This window comes from Biomphalaria glabrata, chromosome 12 (genome assembly GCF_947242115.1).
Source record: "Biomphalaria glabrata chromosome 12, xgBioGlab47.1, whole genome shotgun sequence".
NCBI classification, from domain to species: Eukaryota; Metazoa; Mollusca; class Gastropoda; family Planorbidae; genus Biomphalaria; species Biomphalaria glabrata.
The window spans coordinates 17983273-18003614 of record NC_074722.1 but is presented as its reverse complement, the minus strand read 5'-3'; the positions used below and the strand labels follow the sequence as shown (position 1 = coordinate 18003614).

At 32.6% G+C, this 20342-nt stretch overlaps 1 protein-coding gene across 4 annotated transcripts; it reads right to left on the bottom strand.

The window, feature by feature from the left end:
- Window positions 1–2868: 2868 nt before the first annotated feature.
- LOC106070165 (PHD finger protein 12) lies at window positions 2869–19109 on the bottom strand. 4 transcript variants are annotated; one of them, XM_013230006.2, is made up of 19 exons: window positions 19000–19109; window positions 18722–18803; window positions 16840–17188; window positions 15650–15760; window positions 14847–15034; window positions 14094–14169; window positions 12521–12716; window positions 12236–12350; window positions 11746–11878; window positions 11485–11655; window positions 11193–11327; window positions 9973–10647; window positions 7897–8047; window positions 7225–7344; window positions 6936–7115; window positions 6594–6689; window positions 4259–4341; window positions 3949–4167; window positions 2869–3632 (listed from the first exon to the last, which is right to left on the bottom strand). In XM_013230006.2, exons 4-19 carry the CDS (start codon window positions 15698–15700, stop codon window positions 3306–3308), a joined length of 2916 nt encoding a protein of 971 aa, XP_013085460.2. In that variant the 5' UTR covers window positions 15701–15760; window positions 16840–17188; window positions 18722–18803; window positions 19000–19109; the 3' UTR covers window positions 2869–3305. The 4 variants fall into 4 exon arrangements, with proteins under 4 accessions (XP_013085460.2, XP_013085461.2, XP_055862285.1 ...); XM_013230007.2 differs by having other exon boundaries at window positions 6594–6686; XM_056006310.1 differs by having other exon boundaries at window positions 16840–16969.
- Window positions 19110–20342: the final 1233 nt, after the last annotated feature.

Here is a 20342-nt window from a genome sequence, read left to right as displayed (position 1 = left end):
GTTGAACATTTCAGCAGGACATTTTGTTTTGACATGAGACAATAGACACGACGTGTTGAACATTTCAGCAGGACATTTTGTTTTGACATGATACAATAGACACGACGTGTTGAACATTTCAGCAGGACATTTTGTTTGTATAAGTCATTCCATTAATATCTTCAGGCTTGTCTATTTCTTTATTATCCCATTGATTTTTGGCTTATGTGACTATTTTCTCAAAAGCTATTCAATGGGTTGCCTTTCCATCTACCAACCGCCATCCCTTACAATCCTTCTTCCTCGTTCTCATTTTGATGTTGGAGCTTTCAGATGGCTAGACCAATAAATGAGATGAACTGCGCAGTGGTTTTCTAATCATGGCGCTCTCCATATAGTTTTCTTTCTATTGGGGTGTCTTGTTCGGGCCTCTTGGTAAAGAATGCAGTTTTGGCTACAATCCTAATAATCTTTGTTTCTGAAGGAACCAAACAAAGTTACTACCTTGGAGAAATAAAATCACATCTACCAAGATTTATCATTCAACAAGACTTTTTATTTTGGTGTTATTTTCTAGAAGCATGATTACCCTAGTATTGTCTAAATCAGTGATGCCCAACCTAATTCAACCTGCGGGCCATTTTAATTTCCGACACTCGTACAAAAACGAAACGGAATTGACTTGAAACTATTTGATTAGAAACTTAAATTAATGATTAGACATTGGAAGTTTTTCTTTTTTTTACGCGTCGAAAAGTGGCTTCATTTCTCTACTTAAAATTTGAGCAACATTGTAGCTAGATTTACCTCCAAGTCATTTTCTCTTTTTCATAACTTTCCCCATCAATCCTCCAATCTCTAGAAGTAGTTAAACAATCTTTTATTTGCGGCTCACACCAAGAGTGCCGTCATATTTGTTCATAATACTGGGGAAGAGTGCCGTCATATTTGTTCATAATACTGTTATACATGTAGTTGTTTTGTTTTTTTTAAACAGCCACATTTTCTTTCCAAATCAAATATGTTGGCATATTATGATGTTCCAAAAGCAAAGATCCGTTTACTTTTCCTGGTCAATTCTACATTCAGAGTCCCATTTCATCAACACAAAATGATAACGGTCATGTTACAAACCCATCAGAGAGAAGTGAGAGCCCTTACATAGGTAAACAATACATTTTTCAACCTTTTTTTTTTATGAAGGGGAGATTTTCGACAATTTGTGCTAACGTTTTGGCGGGCCGTACTTTGGGTACCACTGGTCTAAATCAGTTGTGGCAATCCACCGAGTCCTGACTCCAGCTAGTGTGGCAGACTGTAAATCACCTTAAACTATCAAGTAGTTACCTTCTGATAAGCCTCAAAGCTCAAGGTTGTAAAGTGTTAACTTACCCCATGAAACACTAATCACTTGAGAAGTTCTTGATGTTACATTTAGCTACGCCCGATGATTTGTTCCCAGGCTTCATAATGTTTAGTATGACCCGGAACACTCTCTTGAGGTCTTTACGTTTTTTTTTAATTTTAATAAACGGACCTCATTTTAACGTTAAACTAGACTTTTTTAGCCCCGTGAATTAGTGCCTCTCTTACAATGAAATTCACCCACCCCACCCCTTTTTAAAAAAAAAATAAACGGTCTATGTTTTAACATTCACCAATCGTAAACAAAGATTTAGTCACGTGATATTGATAAAACAAACAAAAAAACTGTCACGTGATAGCCATTATGTATTAAAAATTAGATCGTAATTTGTATAGAAGAGATAGAGAATCACCTGGCTAAATGTTTGTTTACGATTAGTGAAAGAGGTCCATTAGTACGACTTACAACGAAATTTTACGGCCCACTCTCTGGAACCCCCATTTTGTTTTGTTTTTTACCTGCGCAACGTAATTTCTCCCCCAGACTTTTTGACTTGATTTGGAAGAAGACACTTCATACACACGCAAGCCCTCATATTTAGCACCCATTAATTATAATAGAACTTTTATTCCCACCCCCACCCCGCCAAAAAGTCTTTCGTACACATTCCCATTTCTACTTTTCTCTTGGTATTGTTCTCTTAATACAGAGAAAGATCAATTTGGTTGTATTAATTGTACACGTTTATTTGACGCCATTTGAATGTAGCGAAATGACAAGAGATCTAGATTTATCTTTCAATGCTATTAGCAGTGATGCCCAACCTTGATCATCTTGTGGGCCATTTTAATTTCTAACACTCTTGTCGCGGGCGACATCAACGAAAAGAGATACAAAAAAAAAATAAAAAAAAAAAAAAAAATGTAATTAGCCTGAAACTATTAGAAAGTAGAACCCTGTGGATCTAGTACGCGTAGTTTAACTATCGTTTATTCGCGGCTCAAATCAATAATGCCGTGTATGTTATTCTATTTTAAAAACAGCCACACTTTACCTTGTTAGCTTTTTATAATGTTCCACAAACAAGTAAAGAACCGTTCACGTTTCCTTTTATTACCACATTCAGAGTCCATCTCATAAACGCATAAATGTTAAAGGCCATGGTGCCATTAGAGAAAAAATTAAAGCCCTAACGTAGGTTAAGATACATTTTTCAATCACTTAAATTTTATACACGGACGTTTTGGCAGGTCGGATCTGGGGCATCACTGCAGTATTAGGTTTTCCCAACATGACTTGTTCCTAACCATGTGAGCACTGCTAGGTGACTTCAACCATTTTTTATTTGGTTTTTGAAGTTTAAATCATAATAAAGAGTCTTAGTGATCATACCACATTTCCAATTAGAATGAGTGAAGACGTTTAGGCCTTTAATTTACTGGGTCTTATATCTTCATTTGATTGATTTTATTAAGGTTGTGTACAGACTTTGAAATCCTACAATGAACCATGCAAAAGCACTGTTAATATTTAAGTACTTTATTTCTTATTAATTATAACAAATTTGCAAGCTGACATTATTAACAAAACATGTACAATAAAGCTGTTCAACTTAGTCTATACATTTCCCTACAACCATTAATTGAGCTGACCTAGGCCTGTTTTAATTACAAATACAATATGAATGCCTTTTATAATAGAATGTGCTGAAATGTGAACTAATTGAACATCAAGTACAGTAACTTGAATTACTAACAAACAATAAGTCTATTGCAGCTAAAGAGACAATTATTTTGTGAAAACAAAACTTGTGTAAATTACAGAAGAACAGATTCACAGAATCTAAACATATTAAAATATATTAAACCATTGTGCAGCTCTCAAGAGCATGAAGAGAAATCTTTGTATATATACATGTTTGTAAAACAGCACTACCCTTAGTATCTACAGATGTGTCCAGCTAGGGCAAAGCTGCTGTTTTTAGGTGAGACTTAAGCAATGACATGGCAGGCTGGTTGTGTAAATGAGGTGAGGATGATATCAAAGGCATTGAAGAGAATCTGGTGGTAGTGGTGACGGCAGCTGTCCCAGGCTGTGACAAGGGAGATGTCTCCTGCTTTTGGTAAGACAGCTGATCAGGGGCATGATCAACTATGCTGAAAACGAACTGCAGACAGCCTACTTTGATATAGCTGCCATGGTGTAACAGAGCAGTACCCTCCCATCCAGCTCCACTACCTCCAATCAGACTAGAGCTACTTGCTTTACAACCGCATGATTTCACTGTCTGAAAACAAAAATCACCAGTGGATAAATAAGCTAAGATATTAAACAGAATTTAATTGATACATGTCCACTGAAACTATTCAAATCATTAATTTGTTTCCTCTACAAGAGAGAAGAGCAGTTTGCAGAATTAAATTATTATTTAACTCCTTCTCCCACCTACTCCAAAAAACAAAAACAAAAAAAATGTTACAAAATAATATGGATTTATCTTTTTAAAAAAAGGAGTTAGAGCACGTTTTATCATTTAGTGCGTTGTCTTTGTTCTCAAATGAAGAGATACCATTCTTTGAAGAAAACAAAAAGGTATAGCGTACCCCATTAGCTCTTGAGGACATTCTTTGTTTATCTTTGTTGCCCAAATCTGTCATTCTGTTACTCTTGCTGCTCCCATGAATAATGTCTCTAACAGCAGATATCACAGGACTGGGTTGAGGTGTAGTAGCTGGCTTGTCCGAAAAATCACAGGAATAAAGGACATTGTCCACTGTGGTGCCATGCTCACTATAGTTGAGGAGCTCGAAGTGTCGACTCATCTAAAATATTGACACATTTTAAAAATAAATAATGCCCCTTCTAGCATGCATCAAGAAAATCAAAGTCAAAGTTTTAACCTTCAAGTCCTACCTCATCATAGAATAGTGTTGCATGATGACTGGAGATGAAATTACAATAACCATAATGACTAAGACAAACATCCATATCAGCTCCTGGAAATAGAGGTTTGTAATACAGGTTTAAAAAGTAGTTAATCCTTCTCAAGTAGTTCTCTACTTAAAGAGACAGTACTCTGACTGAGCTAAATCAATTACCAATAGTAGAACTGGTTCTGCAACATCTGTAGATTCATCTATTTGCAAAGCATTTCACTACAGAACCCTAGAATATGAATAACCTTTCTCTATGCTAGCTGAAATACCTATATTACATTAATTTTCATAAAACAAGACTAGCTGATTTTATTACATCTTATTTTTAATAGCCTGCTGGTTAAAAGCAACAGTGTCTTTGGCAAGTGGCTCTACTAAGTAGTTCTCCCAAAGTAAGAGCTTCAACATTATGTGCCAAGCAAGAACTCAAGGAATAAGATAGCTCTGTTCCTATTTCATTTTCAGCCATTGTAAACATTTTTTTAATAAGTCACATCTCTGACAAAATTGCATGTCCAACTTTTTTAACACTCACATCACTTCAAAGTGCCCCTCAAGTTTGGCTAAACCCAAACAGAGTGAATAAATTTTTTTTTTTAAATCTATAAATGTTAATGTAATGACTTAAATATTCCATATGTATACAAACAATTTTGTTTTAATGAAATACATTGGTTCCAAGAACCTAAAGAAATGACACAAAATAGAAACAACCTATTGAATATTATATACAGTATTGGCTCCTTACATTGAGAAATTGTCTATACAGATATTTTTAAAAAATTATTGAAAAAATAAACTTTAAAAAAAAAATAATTTCCCAAATCTTCAATGCTTCAATGTGTCAGCACAATAAAATTAGGAAAAACTGACACTTCAGTGAGAGCACTGGGTGGAGCCCTGCCTGAGCACTGGGTGGAGCCCTGCCTGAGCACTGGGTGGAGCCTGAGATTGATGAACACACAGATTTCCAGTTCTAAGTCTATTGAAGTTTAAGGTTAAATAGGACCAACAAAATCAAATATTTTATTTCTTTTACTTTTTCTAAGGAATTACTCCATGTGCACTAGTTACTTCAAATTTTTGCAGACCATAGTTTGGGAAAATAGGTGATGACTATCTGATTTCATTAGTGTACTCTACAAAATTTCAGTTTCAATTTAATGTCTACACTATTGTCGCACCTATTGAATTAGTCGCTTAGTAAAAATGTTCTCTATTCTAATAGCGCCCCTTTCATCAATAGGCGATGACATCATTTTCAGTAATTTTATTTTGTGTACTAGCTGATCTCTTGTCGCCTCGTCATATTTTTTATGACATATATTGACTTAGCTCGTCTGGTGCATTCACGCTATGTTGATAGACTAAAGCAAGCTATATTTTGGTCAGCTCTTGAATTTCTCCTTGGATCTGATATTGGATAGCCTTATTGTTGTCCTTGGTAGATATTCTTAAAGGATTATCTTGACCCCTGTTTTTATTTCATATTCTATAGTTAAGTCTGTATATGGATTCGATCGTATTCGTATTTTGTATATAGATTAGAAGAATCTGTTCTTTATCTTTCTCTAGGGTTTCAGTCTCAGTATCAAGTTTCAGTCTCAGTGTCAGTTTCAGTCTCAATTTCAGGTTACAGGACTGAGGTTGTTCATCTCAGGTTTTCTGTCTGAGGTTTTCGTCTCAAGTTATGGGACTGAGGTTCCAGACTGCGAGTGCTATATCCAGACCTGGTGGTGCTTTGTGAAGTTGTGAGTTTTGGATGCTACTATATATAAACTTTTACTTAGGGCTCGTCGGTGAACAGTTTCTTGGCTGGAATATAGATCTACATGTATTGCCAGTTGTTGTCTTGAAAGATTGTCACTGTGTGGACAATATTACTGAACCTAAGTTAAGGTGAATTATTTTTGTTTATATTTAAATACTTAAGTATTTACTAGAATCTTACTATAATTATAATTATTGATTTTGCATACCATATGTACTCATATTTCTTTATCATTATTGTTGATCATATATCATTTTTATTGTAGAAATATCATATTTTTAATTTAAATCATCATACACCTCGTTTATTAGGTTATGAAGAACTGGGTGTGTATGGTGTGACTGTCGGGCTGAACTTGGGCCTAAAATATTACAATAATATAATATAAAACACACATTTGGAATTTAGGTTATTTTTAATACCTACACACATTAATAATTACACTCAATTAAAGACCTGACAACTATATTTAAAAGAACTACTGGTAATTATAAGCTAATTTATTTTAAAATGTTTAACTACAATTTAGATAACAATATACCTGTTCCTAGACTCAATGACCTATAGGGCATAGGAATGGCCTGACCCTGGCCTGATAAGGGGCAAAGTACAGCTCTAGATCGAACTTCTGATGCTGCTGAAATATTTTTTTAAGAAAAAATGTTCATTCATTGGAGATGACACTCACTGAAAATTAATATTAACATTCTTTAATTAAAGTATCAGTAAAAATAAGTATGCACAAACATTATTATTTGTGTATCTCCCTATAGCATGCTCAATATATATGCCACTTAGCAACACATTGTAATGGAAAGAATTTGTGAGCATTATTCATTAGGTCAACGTTTATTTTATAGCAAGCTAAATACTTCCCACTTACTTTGCTGTGAAAGATAAACATTCAAAAGTCCTTTCTTGTTGGTGGTGGACTGGGTACCACTGAGGTTAGTGGTGGTTGTAGCATTTGTGGATGTTGATTTGGTGGGTAACAACTGCTGCAGACGTTGCCATGCTAATATTTGAGTAAGCTGCTCATCTATTTTAGAAAACTCGACATCATCTAAAAAAAATTTATTAAAATAATGGAAATATACATATATAAGTACACTTATCACACTATTTAAATTCAAATACTAGATTAGTCCAAATAGAATTGTTGCGAGATTTACCAGGATTTCCTTCTATACATTGTTGTAAAATTGAATTCAGATGAGCAATGTTTGGCCCTGATCCAATAAGACTGCTGACATGACTGTTTTTAGAGGGAATGGAACTACTTGAATTACAGACTAGGGGTAAAAAAAGAAGAAAACAAATGTCTTTAAATAAGCAAAGATATATTTTTAAAAAATTTAGAAAAAAAAAAGAGGAAAAAAAAGGGTCTCTAAATAAGTAAATATATTTTCAAAAGTGATGTACATTGAAAAGAAAATGTCAAATGTCTTAGATTTTTATTTTTAAGCAATAAAGTGGGACATGTACCAGGATACAAAAAGAAATAGGTCCTGGCAAGTATGTAAATATTTCTAGAAGAAAAAAAAAAGGTTTTCACTTAAAAATATTAGCAAGTGTTATCTTTTCATTCTGGACGAAATATGGGACTCTATAAACAAAAGTAAAAATAAAAAAAATAAAAAATGGTAGTAACTTCTTATTGCTTTAACCCAAATAGGAGTTAAGCATAAACACTACCTGCAGAAGGAGTGAAGGTGTTCATTGATTAATTAATGTGATAAAAACTCAGACTCAGCGGGTGAACCACAGAAAAATCAAAAGTATATTTCTACCTCATGAAACAAATATTTTTAAAACACAAAAAGAGTGGAGATAAAAAATTCTACCAGATGTTGTTGCAGAGACTGTTATGACTTTAGGTGTTGAACCAGAGCTTGCAACTGAAACTTGAGTTTTGTTAGAGGACTGTACAATAACCCTCTGAGACTGACTGCCATTGCTGTTAAAATGTGGTCCTTTCACACTTGGAAGAATCACCTTTAGAAAAGATTGAAATTTAATTTTAAAATGTATTTTTAAATTTAAATCATTTAGGTTACAGAATTTCAATAATTTAATGGTCTGAACAAAAAAAAAAGAATATTTTTTTTTCTGGAACTTATGATAGCATTTCTAGAAATCTATTTCATAGTCTTACACAAGTTTGACTCACAATGTTCTCAGTGCATTACAACGTGATCTTTTGAAATAAATTTGTGTTCTAGAGCATTTTAATTAAAAAAAGGCTTTTTTAATGTGAATCTTTAAGTATAATGAAAATTCTTATATCTTAAATAGAAGAACAAACATGATTTATTTTTGTCCCTAAGAGGCAGACCTTCATTACTACAATCTAGATGCTATTAGTGAACAATTAAATTAGCACTATTCTATACAAAACTTTGATAAGACTCTTATAAATCACCAAAGCTAAGAAAAAGAACCACATTAAAATTTAGTTTTAAGATACAGTGTGACAGTTTGAACAGCTAATCCATCAAGTAAGATTTCCAATGAAATATCTTGTGATAACAATCACTAGATTGTAGTTTAATATATTCCACCAGAATATGTAGTGAATTAATTTGTGTATAAATATATATAAGACAAGCGCTAGAGTAGTAAAAAAGAGATAGCATTCCACTATGCTTTAAAACAATTGTCTATTTATATCTCTGTGAAAGATGATCCATGCTTATCTGATTTTCAAAATAATCTATATATAATATATAATTCTCTTCTTCGCTCAAGAGTTTGGACGAGAAGAAGTAAAGAAAAGATCACTCTTTTATTTCTGCGGATAGAGTTATCCCACGAACTTTACGAGCCTTGCGTGTAGCGAAGTCATACAGTATATCATAAAAATTCTATTTCCTACATAGATCACGCTCAATAGCAAGAATTAACAAATGTTTCAATCTATCTACGAGAATTGTTGAACTAAAGTAATTCTTCATTAGTTTTGAGGCGCGAGAAGCTTCTTTTACCAGATTGACACCCCAAAATGACAATTTTTGTCTATATATTTCAGGAGATTCGTATTCATGAGTTTTCTAAAGATTTTAATAATTTCCAGGACTTTTTCATATATTTTGCAATTTCAGGAGCTCCTGGTAAATTGACAGGAGGCAGTGGGAAATATGTTATAATTTATACAATGGTTTAATTTAATAATTTATACACCTAGATTTAGCGCGGGTCCTATGAAAGTGCGGGGCCCACTGCGGTCGCATAAGTGCGGTCACCTAAGGCCCCCACAGCAAAATATCGGCGTATGCTACGCCGCCAGTCGACTAGTTAAAAATAAAACTGCTAAGTCAAAGTAGCTTAACTAGTGACCATTTCTAAAGAGTTAAAGAGAAGAATTCAAGCTTTTAAAGTTAATTTCCTAACAATTGGTAAGAATTTCTCCTAAACCTTTCTCCTCCAGCCAAATCAATTCAAGAAAAATTGAAACTTGTTTCATAAATACATGTATATAGAGTTCAAGAATTATATATTTTAATTTACTGCTGCAGTGGTTTAATACAAGAGTAGTAGTGTTGTTTTTTAAATAGAATTGGGTTTAGATGTGAATACGACAGTAATGAACTATCTTTACTTTTCTTCCATAAAGTATCTGCTTTTGTCAGACACTTGTTTAAAAGGCACATCTTAATTAGAATCAAATAAAATGACAAAATGTGACAATATTTACAACCCTTTTTTTAAACACATGACAGCGTTCAATTATTTCTAAAAAAAATTTTTTTTTCAATGTGGAAATTTTTACTAGGTAATAATTGCTTTTTTGCTTTGCTGTGTGTGTAATTGTATCCAATTTTCCCTGCCCTTCCCCAAAGCTTCTATTCAAAGAAACATATTTTTTAAACACAGTTAGTCATGTATAAAAGAACTATTCAAGATAAAAACACAAGACATACCTTGGCTGGCTGAGATCTTCCAGAAATACATTTAGAATTATTTTGTATAGCACTATTCACAAGAAGTTTGCTGCCACAATTAGTGTTACTGTTGATATCTCCATTGACATTCAAATTATTATCTCCTCCTGACCACAAAGGCCTGCACAAAGAGGAAGAATCTACACTGTTACTCCTTCCCCTCAACACTGACACAGCGTCTTCAGGAACAGCTCTCTCTGTGCAGCTGGCTGCTAGCTGGTTGGGTGAGAGTTCTTGAGGACTAGACATGTTACTGCCACCCACAAGGTTGTTGGGCAACAAAGACACAATACCACGACTTGGAATATCCAAAGTCAGAATTTGCAAAGAATTGTTTTTGACATCTGTGGCAGCACAAGTCAGATTATTGAACACAGATATGTGCTCTGTGCAAGGTGGCACAGTAGAGTTTAGCTGCTTATCCCTATCACAGTCAATGTTAGAATTATTAGACAAAATAGCTTCAGTTTTGTGCTCAGCCTCAACCTGATCTGTCTCTTTCTGAACTACTGGTGCAACTGATGCAGTTGGCTTACTTGTCCCAACTGTAATGGTCATTTCAGAAATGCGGTTATTCTCAGATGATCTTTTGATCTGCTTTTGAGCCAAATACTTAGCTATGCTTGCCTGCATGGACACAACACTGGACAACCACTGGGGAAAAAAACATTTTATCTCTAGAGAATAACATAGTATAAAAACGCTTTTTTTTAAAAATTGTTTCATGCATAAAAATTAGTCACACCCAGTATAATTAACCAAGCAGGCAATCAGCAATCGTTTTATTTTCTACATCAACATGATTCCATTAACCATTTTTTTGCATTTGTATTAATGACAGTTTGTAAACTGCTATCTATGGGCTACACTTTGTGATGAGGTAACTGAGTACTTTCAGTATCCTCTGTTAGACACTTGAGCTTATTTCAAAGCCAAAATTTTGTAACATCAGTCTCCATTGAGATTTAAGCTCAAACCCCCCAAATAGATATCCATAGCCACTAGGTCTGTAATACTAGTTTTTAGGGGGGGGGGGGGGGGGGGGGGAGAGAGAGAGAGAGAGAGACAAGACTTTACGTACACCCGACATATCGCTCACTGACAGTTGGTTCACGACCAATCGATCACTGGATAGTAACATAATGTTAATTAAAGAATGCTTTTATGCTAATTCTATAAATAGTACACCAATATCTTACATCCTCTTGCTCATCCAGAGTTGCCAAAGATGTTCCCCGAGAATTATTTACATTACTGGTACAAGAAACATTACGAGCAGGATCTGGTAATAAGGTAGGTGGGTTTTGATAAAAATATTTAACAGCTGGTGGAACCTGAAAAGTAGAGATTTTAAAAAATTAATTAAGCAAGTACCTAAAAAGTACAATAAACTTGTATGCTTAAAAATTGAACTTACTTTTCTAAAGACTTTCACATTAGTATTGGGAAACACTTAGGATAGAAACACTTATAGCTGAGAATGGAACTTACACTTATACTAAGTCTTGATGGCAGTTTTCTCCTAAACCTGAACATGGGATGCTTGCGATGTATTTTGTTCAAAAAATCTACTTTGACAGCATGACTATCAACAAGACCTGTATATCTGTCCCATAAACGTAAGCGTTCAGTTAGGCTTTGACTTTTAAGTAAGTGAGAATCCTGGAGACAAAAGAGATTTTCAGTTACCATTTGTCTTTTTATTGTATGGTTATTTAGTTTTTAAACTTATAGAACTTACTAGGAACTTACTAGAAAATTTTCCACATGATTTGGACACATCCACCTGCCAGTTGGTAAGGAAGTTAGAGGTGGATTCAAGCAGTCTAAATGAAACAAGAGAGGGCAGTAGTCACACTGAATTAGTGGTGCAACTCTGCAACTTCTGAAACAAAAAGGTCAAAAAGTAGTGACATACATTTTTTTACCAGCAAAGTATAATCAGAGTTAATGTATGAAGAAATCATTTTAGATGTTCAAAATAAATGTTTTGACTTTTTATCATTTTTTGATCATGTTTAACTTTATAAGTGTATATCTATAAATAGATTAGTAGAGGATTTAACAAAAAAAAAAAAGGATATTGGTAAAAATCTAAACAATGAATTTTGTGTAAATCTATTACACATTTCAAAAATGTATCCAAAATTAAAAAGGTGCCTTGAAAGCCAATAATGTACTTGCTAGTCAAAATTAACTTTTATTACATTTTTACTTAATGATAAAGACAAAGATTACATACTTGTTACAAGAGAAGCAAACTTTGGCAGGTAGTGGAACTAATCCATTGTCTAGTTCATGTGCTAGTTTCTTAGGAACATTTTTTGTAACTTTACCATAAACTCGCTTGCTACTGCCTAAAATTACACAAGTTGTTAAAGAAAATAATTTACTTTTTTAATTTTCAGTACATACACACACATTTTTTGTTTAAATATCATAAAAATATGATAGGTTAAATAATAGAAAAAGATAATTATATCAATATGTTATGCATACATAAAAACAAAAAGGTGATAGCTCTTGCCTGGGAGAGGTTTGTTGCAGGATATCTCCTTTCCCACATCAAACTGCATAGGATTCATTAAACGGGCAGCTTTCACAAGCGTCTTTAAAGGATGATCTAATTCTCCATCTGCCTCCATATGTGCTGCAGGTCTTTTAGTTCGATTTGATCGATTAGAAGATTTGCTAGATGTACTTTCAGTATCATCTTCTTTACTCTGATTAACAATTGTAGTGTTAAAGAAATATTTGAATATTTAATTAGCAAAAAACAATTTTCTAGAACTTACTGTAATTGTCAAGGAAGAAGAAAATTATTGCAAATTAGTTTTATTAGAACATACAGATATTGGCACTTAAGGATTATAAAAAAAAATTTCAGAGTTATTTAGCCAATAACACAAATTCCTTTACTTTAATAGGAAATCTACTATTTGAAAGAATAGTTTCAACTTTTAAAAACATTAGCTGAATTTGTGATTAAATATATAGTAAAGGGGAACAAATAATTCTTTTATGAAAAGATTACTTTCCAATACAACTTAATACAAACAAGAAAGAAATTTTCCAATCCACCTGTATACTAGGAAGAACTTCTAGCCAGTTTTTGCTGCTGAGCAGTGTTTTTTTGCAGTCTATGCCAAGGAAAAATAGTTGCTGTTTTTTTTTTTTCAGTTTTTCAGCACTGCCATACAGTATTGGATTAAAATGAGGAATTCAAAGAGGATATGATTCAGAGTTTCATGGGGGTGGACAGAGTGGAGGGTGTGCGAACTTTGTTCTGTTATGGTGATAATTTAAAGGGTGTGTGTCCTGTTCTTAGCTAGAAGATTGTAGATTTCTCTTTTGGAAGGGAAAGGGGGGGGGGGGGGGTAAGTGTTTTTTTATTTGATTATTTAGATGTATATAGCTCTGCCTGAGTGTTTTGATGCCCATTGGTTGAGCCACACCTCTTTGTGATTGCTGGCTAACATTGACCAAGGTAAATTACTGGTCTTTCTGGTTGTTCCGTGAATAACCCCGCCTTTGATAATCTATCAGCCTTATCACTTCCCATGATGCCTACGTGCCCAGGGAGCCATTGTAAGGTGACTTGTATTAAATTTTGACATTATATGATGGATTATTATGATTAGTGTTGTCAACTTTCTTGGGCTAGATGAGATGTTGCTTATCAATCAATGTTTGAAGAGTTAATTGTAAATGTCTGAAGAAAATATCTTAAGGTGCCTGTATTATGTCAGAGAGCGTGTTTTCAACTGTTTACAATTCTATAATGATTGTTTAGATTTTGGACTGGAAGTTTGAGCAGTAATCAATAGGATGCACTTATCTCAATGTGTTTATTTTCAGGAAACACAATGAGGACACCAAGACCAGCATTTATGGTGACTATAAAAGCTGATCCATCTGTGTATTGGTCAATCAGTCAATTTTCTCTAACATACCTACTTCAAGCTCTAGTGGATTAGATTTCTTTGTTAGGCTATCTTTTAATAAATATGTTTTAAAGAATGGTTGTTTGAGAAAAAGTCTAGGATCTGTATTAACAAGAATACTTTCCAGTCACATTTTCATCAGCAAATTAACTTTACCTCAAGTGGTGTAATCTTGCATTTGTGGCAAAGCCACTCACCAGTAGGCAAATCTTCTTCTGACAAAGGAGGATCACTGAGAGACAAAAGATCACATGAACTAGTAAATAAACTTCTGGCTAATAGGTTTTTTAAAATTCTCTGACATACTAAGATACCCATTCAATTATTTTAGCCTTACTGTTAATATTTGACATTTACCGATACTGAAGTTTTGCTTATTGAAATTCCTGTTTTGAATTTTTTTAATTTCTATCATTATTAAGCAATTTGTAGATTTATTTATAGAAAACAGATCTAAAGCCATTTACATTTCTGGCATTTAGTAATTAAAGTTAAGTAAAAAACGTAATATCTACAACAGTCTATGAATAAAATGAATATAAGGGTGATTCTAACTTAAACAGATTTAGATAGAATAGACTGGATTCAAACATCATAATTATGTTTAAAGTATAGATAACATGGAATTTTGAAGAGATTATTATCATTATTAGATCTAGTTTTGTTTTTGCCTATTTAAGACTCAACATTTTTTGCTTCAGGGGAGACTATTTTTGAAATATAAAAACATTTTCATAAAGTGACTTATTTTTCATCATTATAAGAACTACTTAATGAAAATAAAAAAAAACATCTTATGTAATTAATTTTTTATTTCTATTTTTAGGCAGGAATTTTACTTGAATTCAAAATAATTTTCATGATAATAAAGTCTTAGCAATTTTTTATTTTATTTTAGTAATAACTCACTGGCACAGCAAATGAAAAGCAGCAGGACAGCGATCACAACATATCAGATCACCCCCTTCTTTGCAGCTATCACAACAGTCATGATTGACTGCCCGACCTGGACGTCTATAGACATCACGCTCTCTGCGTCTCCGTGATCTTCGCAATGCATCAGCACTGACAGGTGGTGCAACAAGCATTTGAATTTGCTAAATAATGTAAAGAAATTTCATAGTACTGAATACCTAGCATAGTTTATTTATGACTCCTTCTTATGATTTGTATTGATTTATATCTAAAAAGTCTGTTCTAAATATTATTTACACCTAATGTCACGCAACCTTTATATAATTATTTCCAGTAGAATGACCATGTCCAGAAAAGAAGTATTGAAAAAAAAATCTAGGGGTCATCATTTTCAAACAGTTAAATACTTTAAAATAAGAACTCCTACAAAATATTAAAGAAAGAATATCTGTAAGACAAGGTATACTTCAGTAATTCATTCTTGCTGAAAAGCTAGAATATCAGTAGAAACAGAAAACTATGTGTTATACAAGGGATAGTGTTAACTAGTAAGACCTGAACGCAAACCAAAACTATTACACTATTCATATAACTAATTTAACTATTTAAAAACAAATCAGTATAGAATTTACAAGACAAATAAAAAAATTTTTAAAAAGTATTTTTTTTTTAAACAAAGCTATATCAATTAGTTTGGATCAGTCAAGTAACTAAGTTTGTTCCAAACTCTCATATAAGAGAAACTTCAGCTCTATATTAATACAATGTCATCCAATGCCAATGTTGACTACACTTACTTCCATAATACCTCCACTTGTATCTAAATCCCATAATTCAGCATTTGACATTTTCAAAAATGATATGTGGTATCAAATTTGGACTTGAAAGAATTGGAATGATGATGTCAACTGATAAATGAAAAAAAAAAAGGCACTTCAAATTCAGCATTGGCTTTAAGTAAGATAAAACATAAAACTTGCACCAATTAACACTACTTACTAATTCAACTAGTAATTACTTATATAGTAAAATAAGTTAAATAAAGAGTATATTAAAGATCTATATTTAAGGAATATGCAATAAGCATATAATTCAATCATTTACTATATTATATAATATACAGAGAGAGAGAGAGAGAGAGAGAGAGAGAGAGAGAGAAAGAGAGATATTATAAACTATTATAAAGTATTTAAAATAGAAATCAAGAGCCAATCTCTAGCAACTATATTTCTATATGAAAATGCATAATCTGATTATATATATATATTTATTTTTTTTGCGCTGGTTCATCGTAACATTATTTTTCAATATTAAAAGCCATTAATATGATTATTATAAAAATATAGAATTTAATTGTATAAATATACTTATATCTAGACAACAGATCTATGTTGAAGCTAATAATTATAGTGATCTAGGAGTGTGGATTACTTAAAAGGTGTTTTATTAATTGATTAATTATTGATTTAAACTGGAATCCCAAGCCTTAAGTCCTAAACCAGCCTAGACTTATTAATTTAGCTTAGAAAATGATTTTGAAATATATATATTTTAATTGCTTAAATGTGTTCAATTGTTCATTAGGCATAAATTCTATCTATTCTATATGCAGAATAATCTTGAGATAAAAATACTGTTTGTCTCTAAAATTAGAAGTAAAAAAAATATTTCACAAGAGATTCAACTAGTCTTGCATTAATCATGATTAATGTTAATTAAATCTAGTCAAATCTAATCACCTGTCTTTTTTTTTCTGATCCATTAATTAAGATGCCTTAGACTTAAGTTAGCATTAATTCTTAATTATAATTAAATTTAAAAATAAAATAATTTAATTTAAAATAATTTCATAAAATTTAAATAATTTTATTTTAGAATTATTATAATACAAAGTTAAATATATGTCAAGTATAAATAGATTGTAGAGATCTAGTCTATATGATATTGTCATATTGTACTATTTAGATTATTTATATTATATACTAACTCTGTATAAAGTAAAGCGATGAAAATATTGCTGGCTGCTCCTCTTAGTCTGATTTGAATCTACAAGTCCAAGTAGTCTTTGTCAGTAGCCTCAGTTGGTGAAAAGTCTTTTTAAATCAAGTCTAGCTAGACTAGATTCAAGAATTAGACTACAAAAACAAGTCAGCATTCCTCTACTTGTCTAGAGAAGAGATTCTGTCTAGAATAAATCTGGATTACATTTGGAGTCACATAATATCATAATCAATCATGGCAAGAAGAGTCTTTATTCTGGCTTGTGCTGTAATGTATTCACAGTACCGGTATTGTCACTGGTCTATAACTGATTGCTTCCCAGACTCAGAACTTCTCTAGAATTGGGTACAATTATATTTACAATTTTATAATATTAAATGAACTGCGCTACTGTCATACTCTTAGTACTGTGCTAGATTCACGATCTAGGTCAAGTCTAGAATCTTAGAATTAGATTATTTAGATTGTAGGACTAGATTTATCAATAGAATCACTATACTCCGAAATCTAATACAATCACACTAGTGACTACTATCACTTAATCAATCACTGGATATTGGTAGTATGTTAGTAGATCTATCAGTATCATCAGACTCATGTCATCAATCTAAATTATAATTCTAAATCTACATGACATCAAGAATCTAGACTAGATGCCAGATAATGTAGTATATGTATAGTTTAAAAACAATAAAATCTAGTAAGAGTCACCACTGTGACATACTCAGTCTCTAACTAGTGATAGTGAAGTGAGTCTACTACATACTACTAAAATCTAGCAACTAGATCTAGAATATAGTCTTAGAGTCTAAATCTAGCCTGAGATCTAGATCTTCTATATAGTATTCTATACTATAGACTATTGTAATTGTTATACTCCTGCCTCTAGTCTAATCACTCTAGTGAGTATAGTCTAATACTAGTAGTAAAGGCACTAAAGTGTGACTAAAGTGTCTAAAGCCAATAATAAAGGCTAACCTTTAAGTCTAGAGTAAGACTAGGTGACTAGAACTAGATCTATAGATCTTATTATTCTTATCTAGTAACAGTTACTAACAGTCACCACTGTGACTTAATCAGTCACTAAACTAGTCGAGTGAAGTGAGTCTACTGACTACTACTACTGCTAGAACTAGAGTCTACTCTAGTCATTATTAGTATATTAGTCTAGATTGATTAGTTAGATCTAGACAGTAGAAATAGAATCTAGAATGTCTAGATCTTCTATAATATAAATATATTCGACATTACTAGGTCGTCTAGGTATCTAGATTTTACTAGATTCTAGATCTATACTTAAGTCTATATACTGACTATAGTCTATACTCTATACATCTAGTCTATAGTCTAGATTTAGTCTTACTCTAGGCCCTAGTTTAGGCTAGCCTTTTTAGTCGTTAGTGCCTTTACTTTTACTAGACTACTTAGACTACTAGATCTAGATTCTAGTCTAGTACTACTCAATAGACTGACTTAGTAAACTTAGTAATTTAAACTATTTAAAGTAATTAGATCTAGTAACTAAGAGACAAGAGTTAGAGTGAACTATACTAGAGTCTATAGAGTAGAGGCTAGAGCCTTAGAGTTAGAGGCAGGAGTCAGATCTAGAGTCTAGCTAGACCTAGACTGCATAGAGTCAGCCTAGACTTAGTCTAACGACTTAGACTACTTAGAGATGAGAGAGATGTAGACTAGATCTAGATCTAATAGTAAATCTAATTGTAATGTATTCATTTTGTCAATTGACGATGGTCTACTCTATTTCCTTATAGACTCTAACTCTACTGACTATTTCTATAGATTCTATGTTGCTGATTTAATATTGAGAGATTCCATTTTAACAATAACTTCACTTTAGTAACACTAACAGTAATATTATCTTCATCATGTTCATCAATGATCAAGTCACTGAAGTGATGCCATTTCAGCATTTGATTTGTGCAAAAAAATCTGGATGGAAAAAAACGAATAAATGAAGATATTAGAATGCAAAAGATGTTATTCGAACTTGATATTATTTTTTTAAGTCAACCTAATTTAGAATTATTTTTTTATGACAGTAAACCAGTTAAGTTAATAAACTAATAGATCTAGATATAGAGTTAGGCTACGTTTGGTTCGTTTTTGTTATAAGAATCATAGATACCATGAAAACTTGGCGCAATATGTCGGACGTCTCACTGCGCTTGCGTACATACGGGTTTTTATTGCAAGTGAGTTGATTTTCTTGGCCTTGGCATTATTTATATAGATCTATCTGGTCTAGGACTATAGATCTATCTAGATCTAGACCTAGAATTTAGTCCTAGAGTCTAGTCTAGATGTTGACAGGGCCCGGCATAGGCAAATTAGTCAGCCGCATAGGGCCTCCGATTGGAGGGGCCGCGCACAGGACTCAAATGACTTTTTTAGAGAAAAAATTGCGAAACGTGGAACAAATCTCAAACATATTATAAGTCTATCTTATCTTATATAATACAGACGTTACTTCAAAAAAGAAGATGATTACGTCCTACGCGTCATGCATTCAGTCATGCATATTAACCAATGACTTAAATTCTGCCAAGTCACCGGTTTTCCTGGATAGCTCAGGCAACCCAATATAGCACTAGGGAAGGAGTATTTGTACAAATTTGTCCTAGCATATGGGATGAGGAATGTGCCTTTATCTTGGTGTCTTTCTGAGTATACAGATTATACATATACAAATGCAAATAGATCTATATTTTTAAAAAATAATTTTTAATATTTATATAAATTATTGAAACTTCTGATTCTTATCACATATGATGAAAAGTCTAAAGAAACATTGTCTCTACATGTCATTCTAAAAAGTTTAAAGTAAACAAAGATTATTCTTATTTGCAATATTTCTAAACATTCAGTCAAAAACACAAACTCAAGCCAGTATTTATTCAGTACTACGAAGAACTGTGCTGAAAGTATTGGGTTGACATGGAACAAGATAGCAAGTGTAACAACTATGGGGCCCGTGCTGTGAATGAGAAAAACATGTTCGTGAATAAAATTCAAGAACATAAGTCATTATCGAAGCCATAAACCAGGAAAGTTTGCGCAAAGCAGCTTTGAATTTCAAACAATTATATCAATAATCAAACTTATCATATCTAAGGCAGTTCCGAGAAGGACCTGAAGATTTGGAAACAAAACATTCCAATGTTCGATACTGCAGTAGTATTCCCTGGCTTAGCATGGGCAAGGAATTGAGAATAATATGGGATCTGATAGAAGAAATTGTTATGTTCCTTGTTATTAATATATCTAACTTTTTGTAACTTCGTTTTGTTAGAGAACTTTAATTCAAAGCTCTGAACAACAACACTAATTCCGAAGAGGGAGAGAAAATGAAGTAGATCAATTAAACCAATTATTTTTTTTTTATTTATTTTTAGAATTCAAGTATAAATTGCAGTGGCGTAGCTAGGAATTTGCCATCAATTGGAGACCCGAGGGACTTGACCTCTTTGG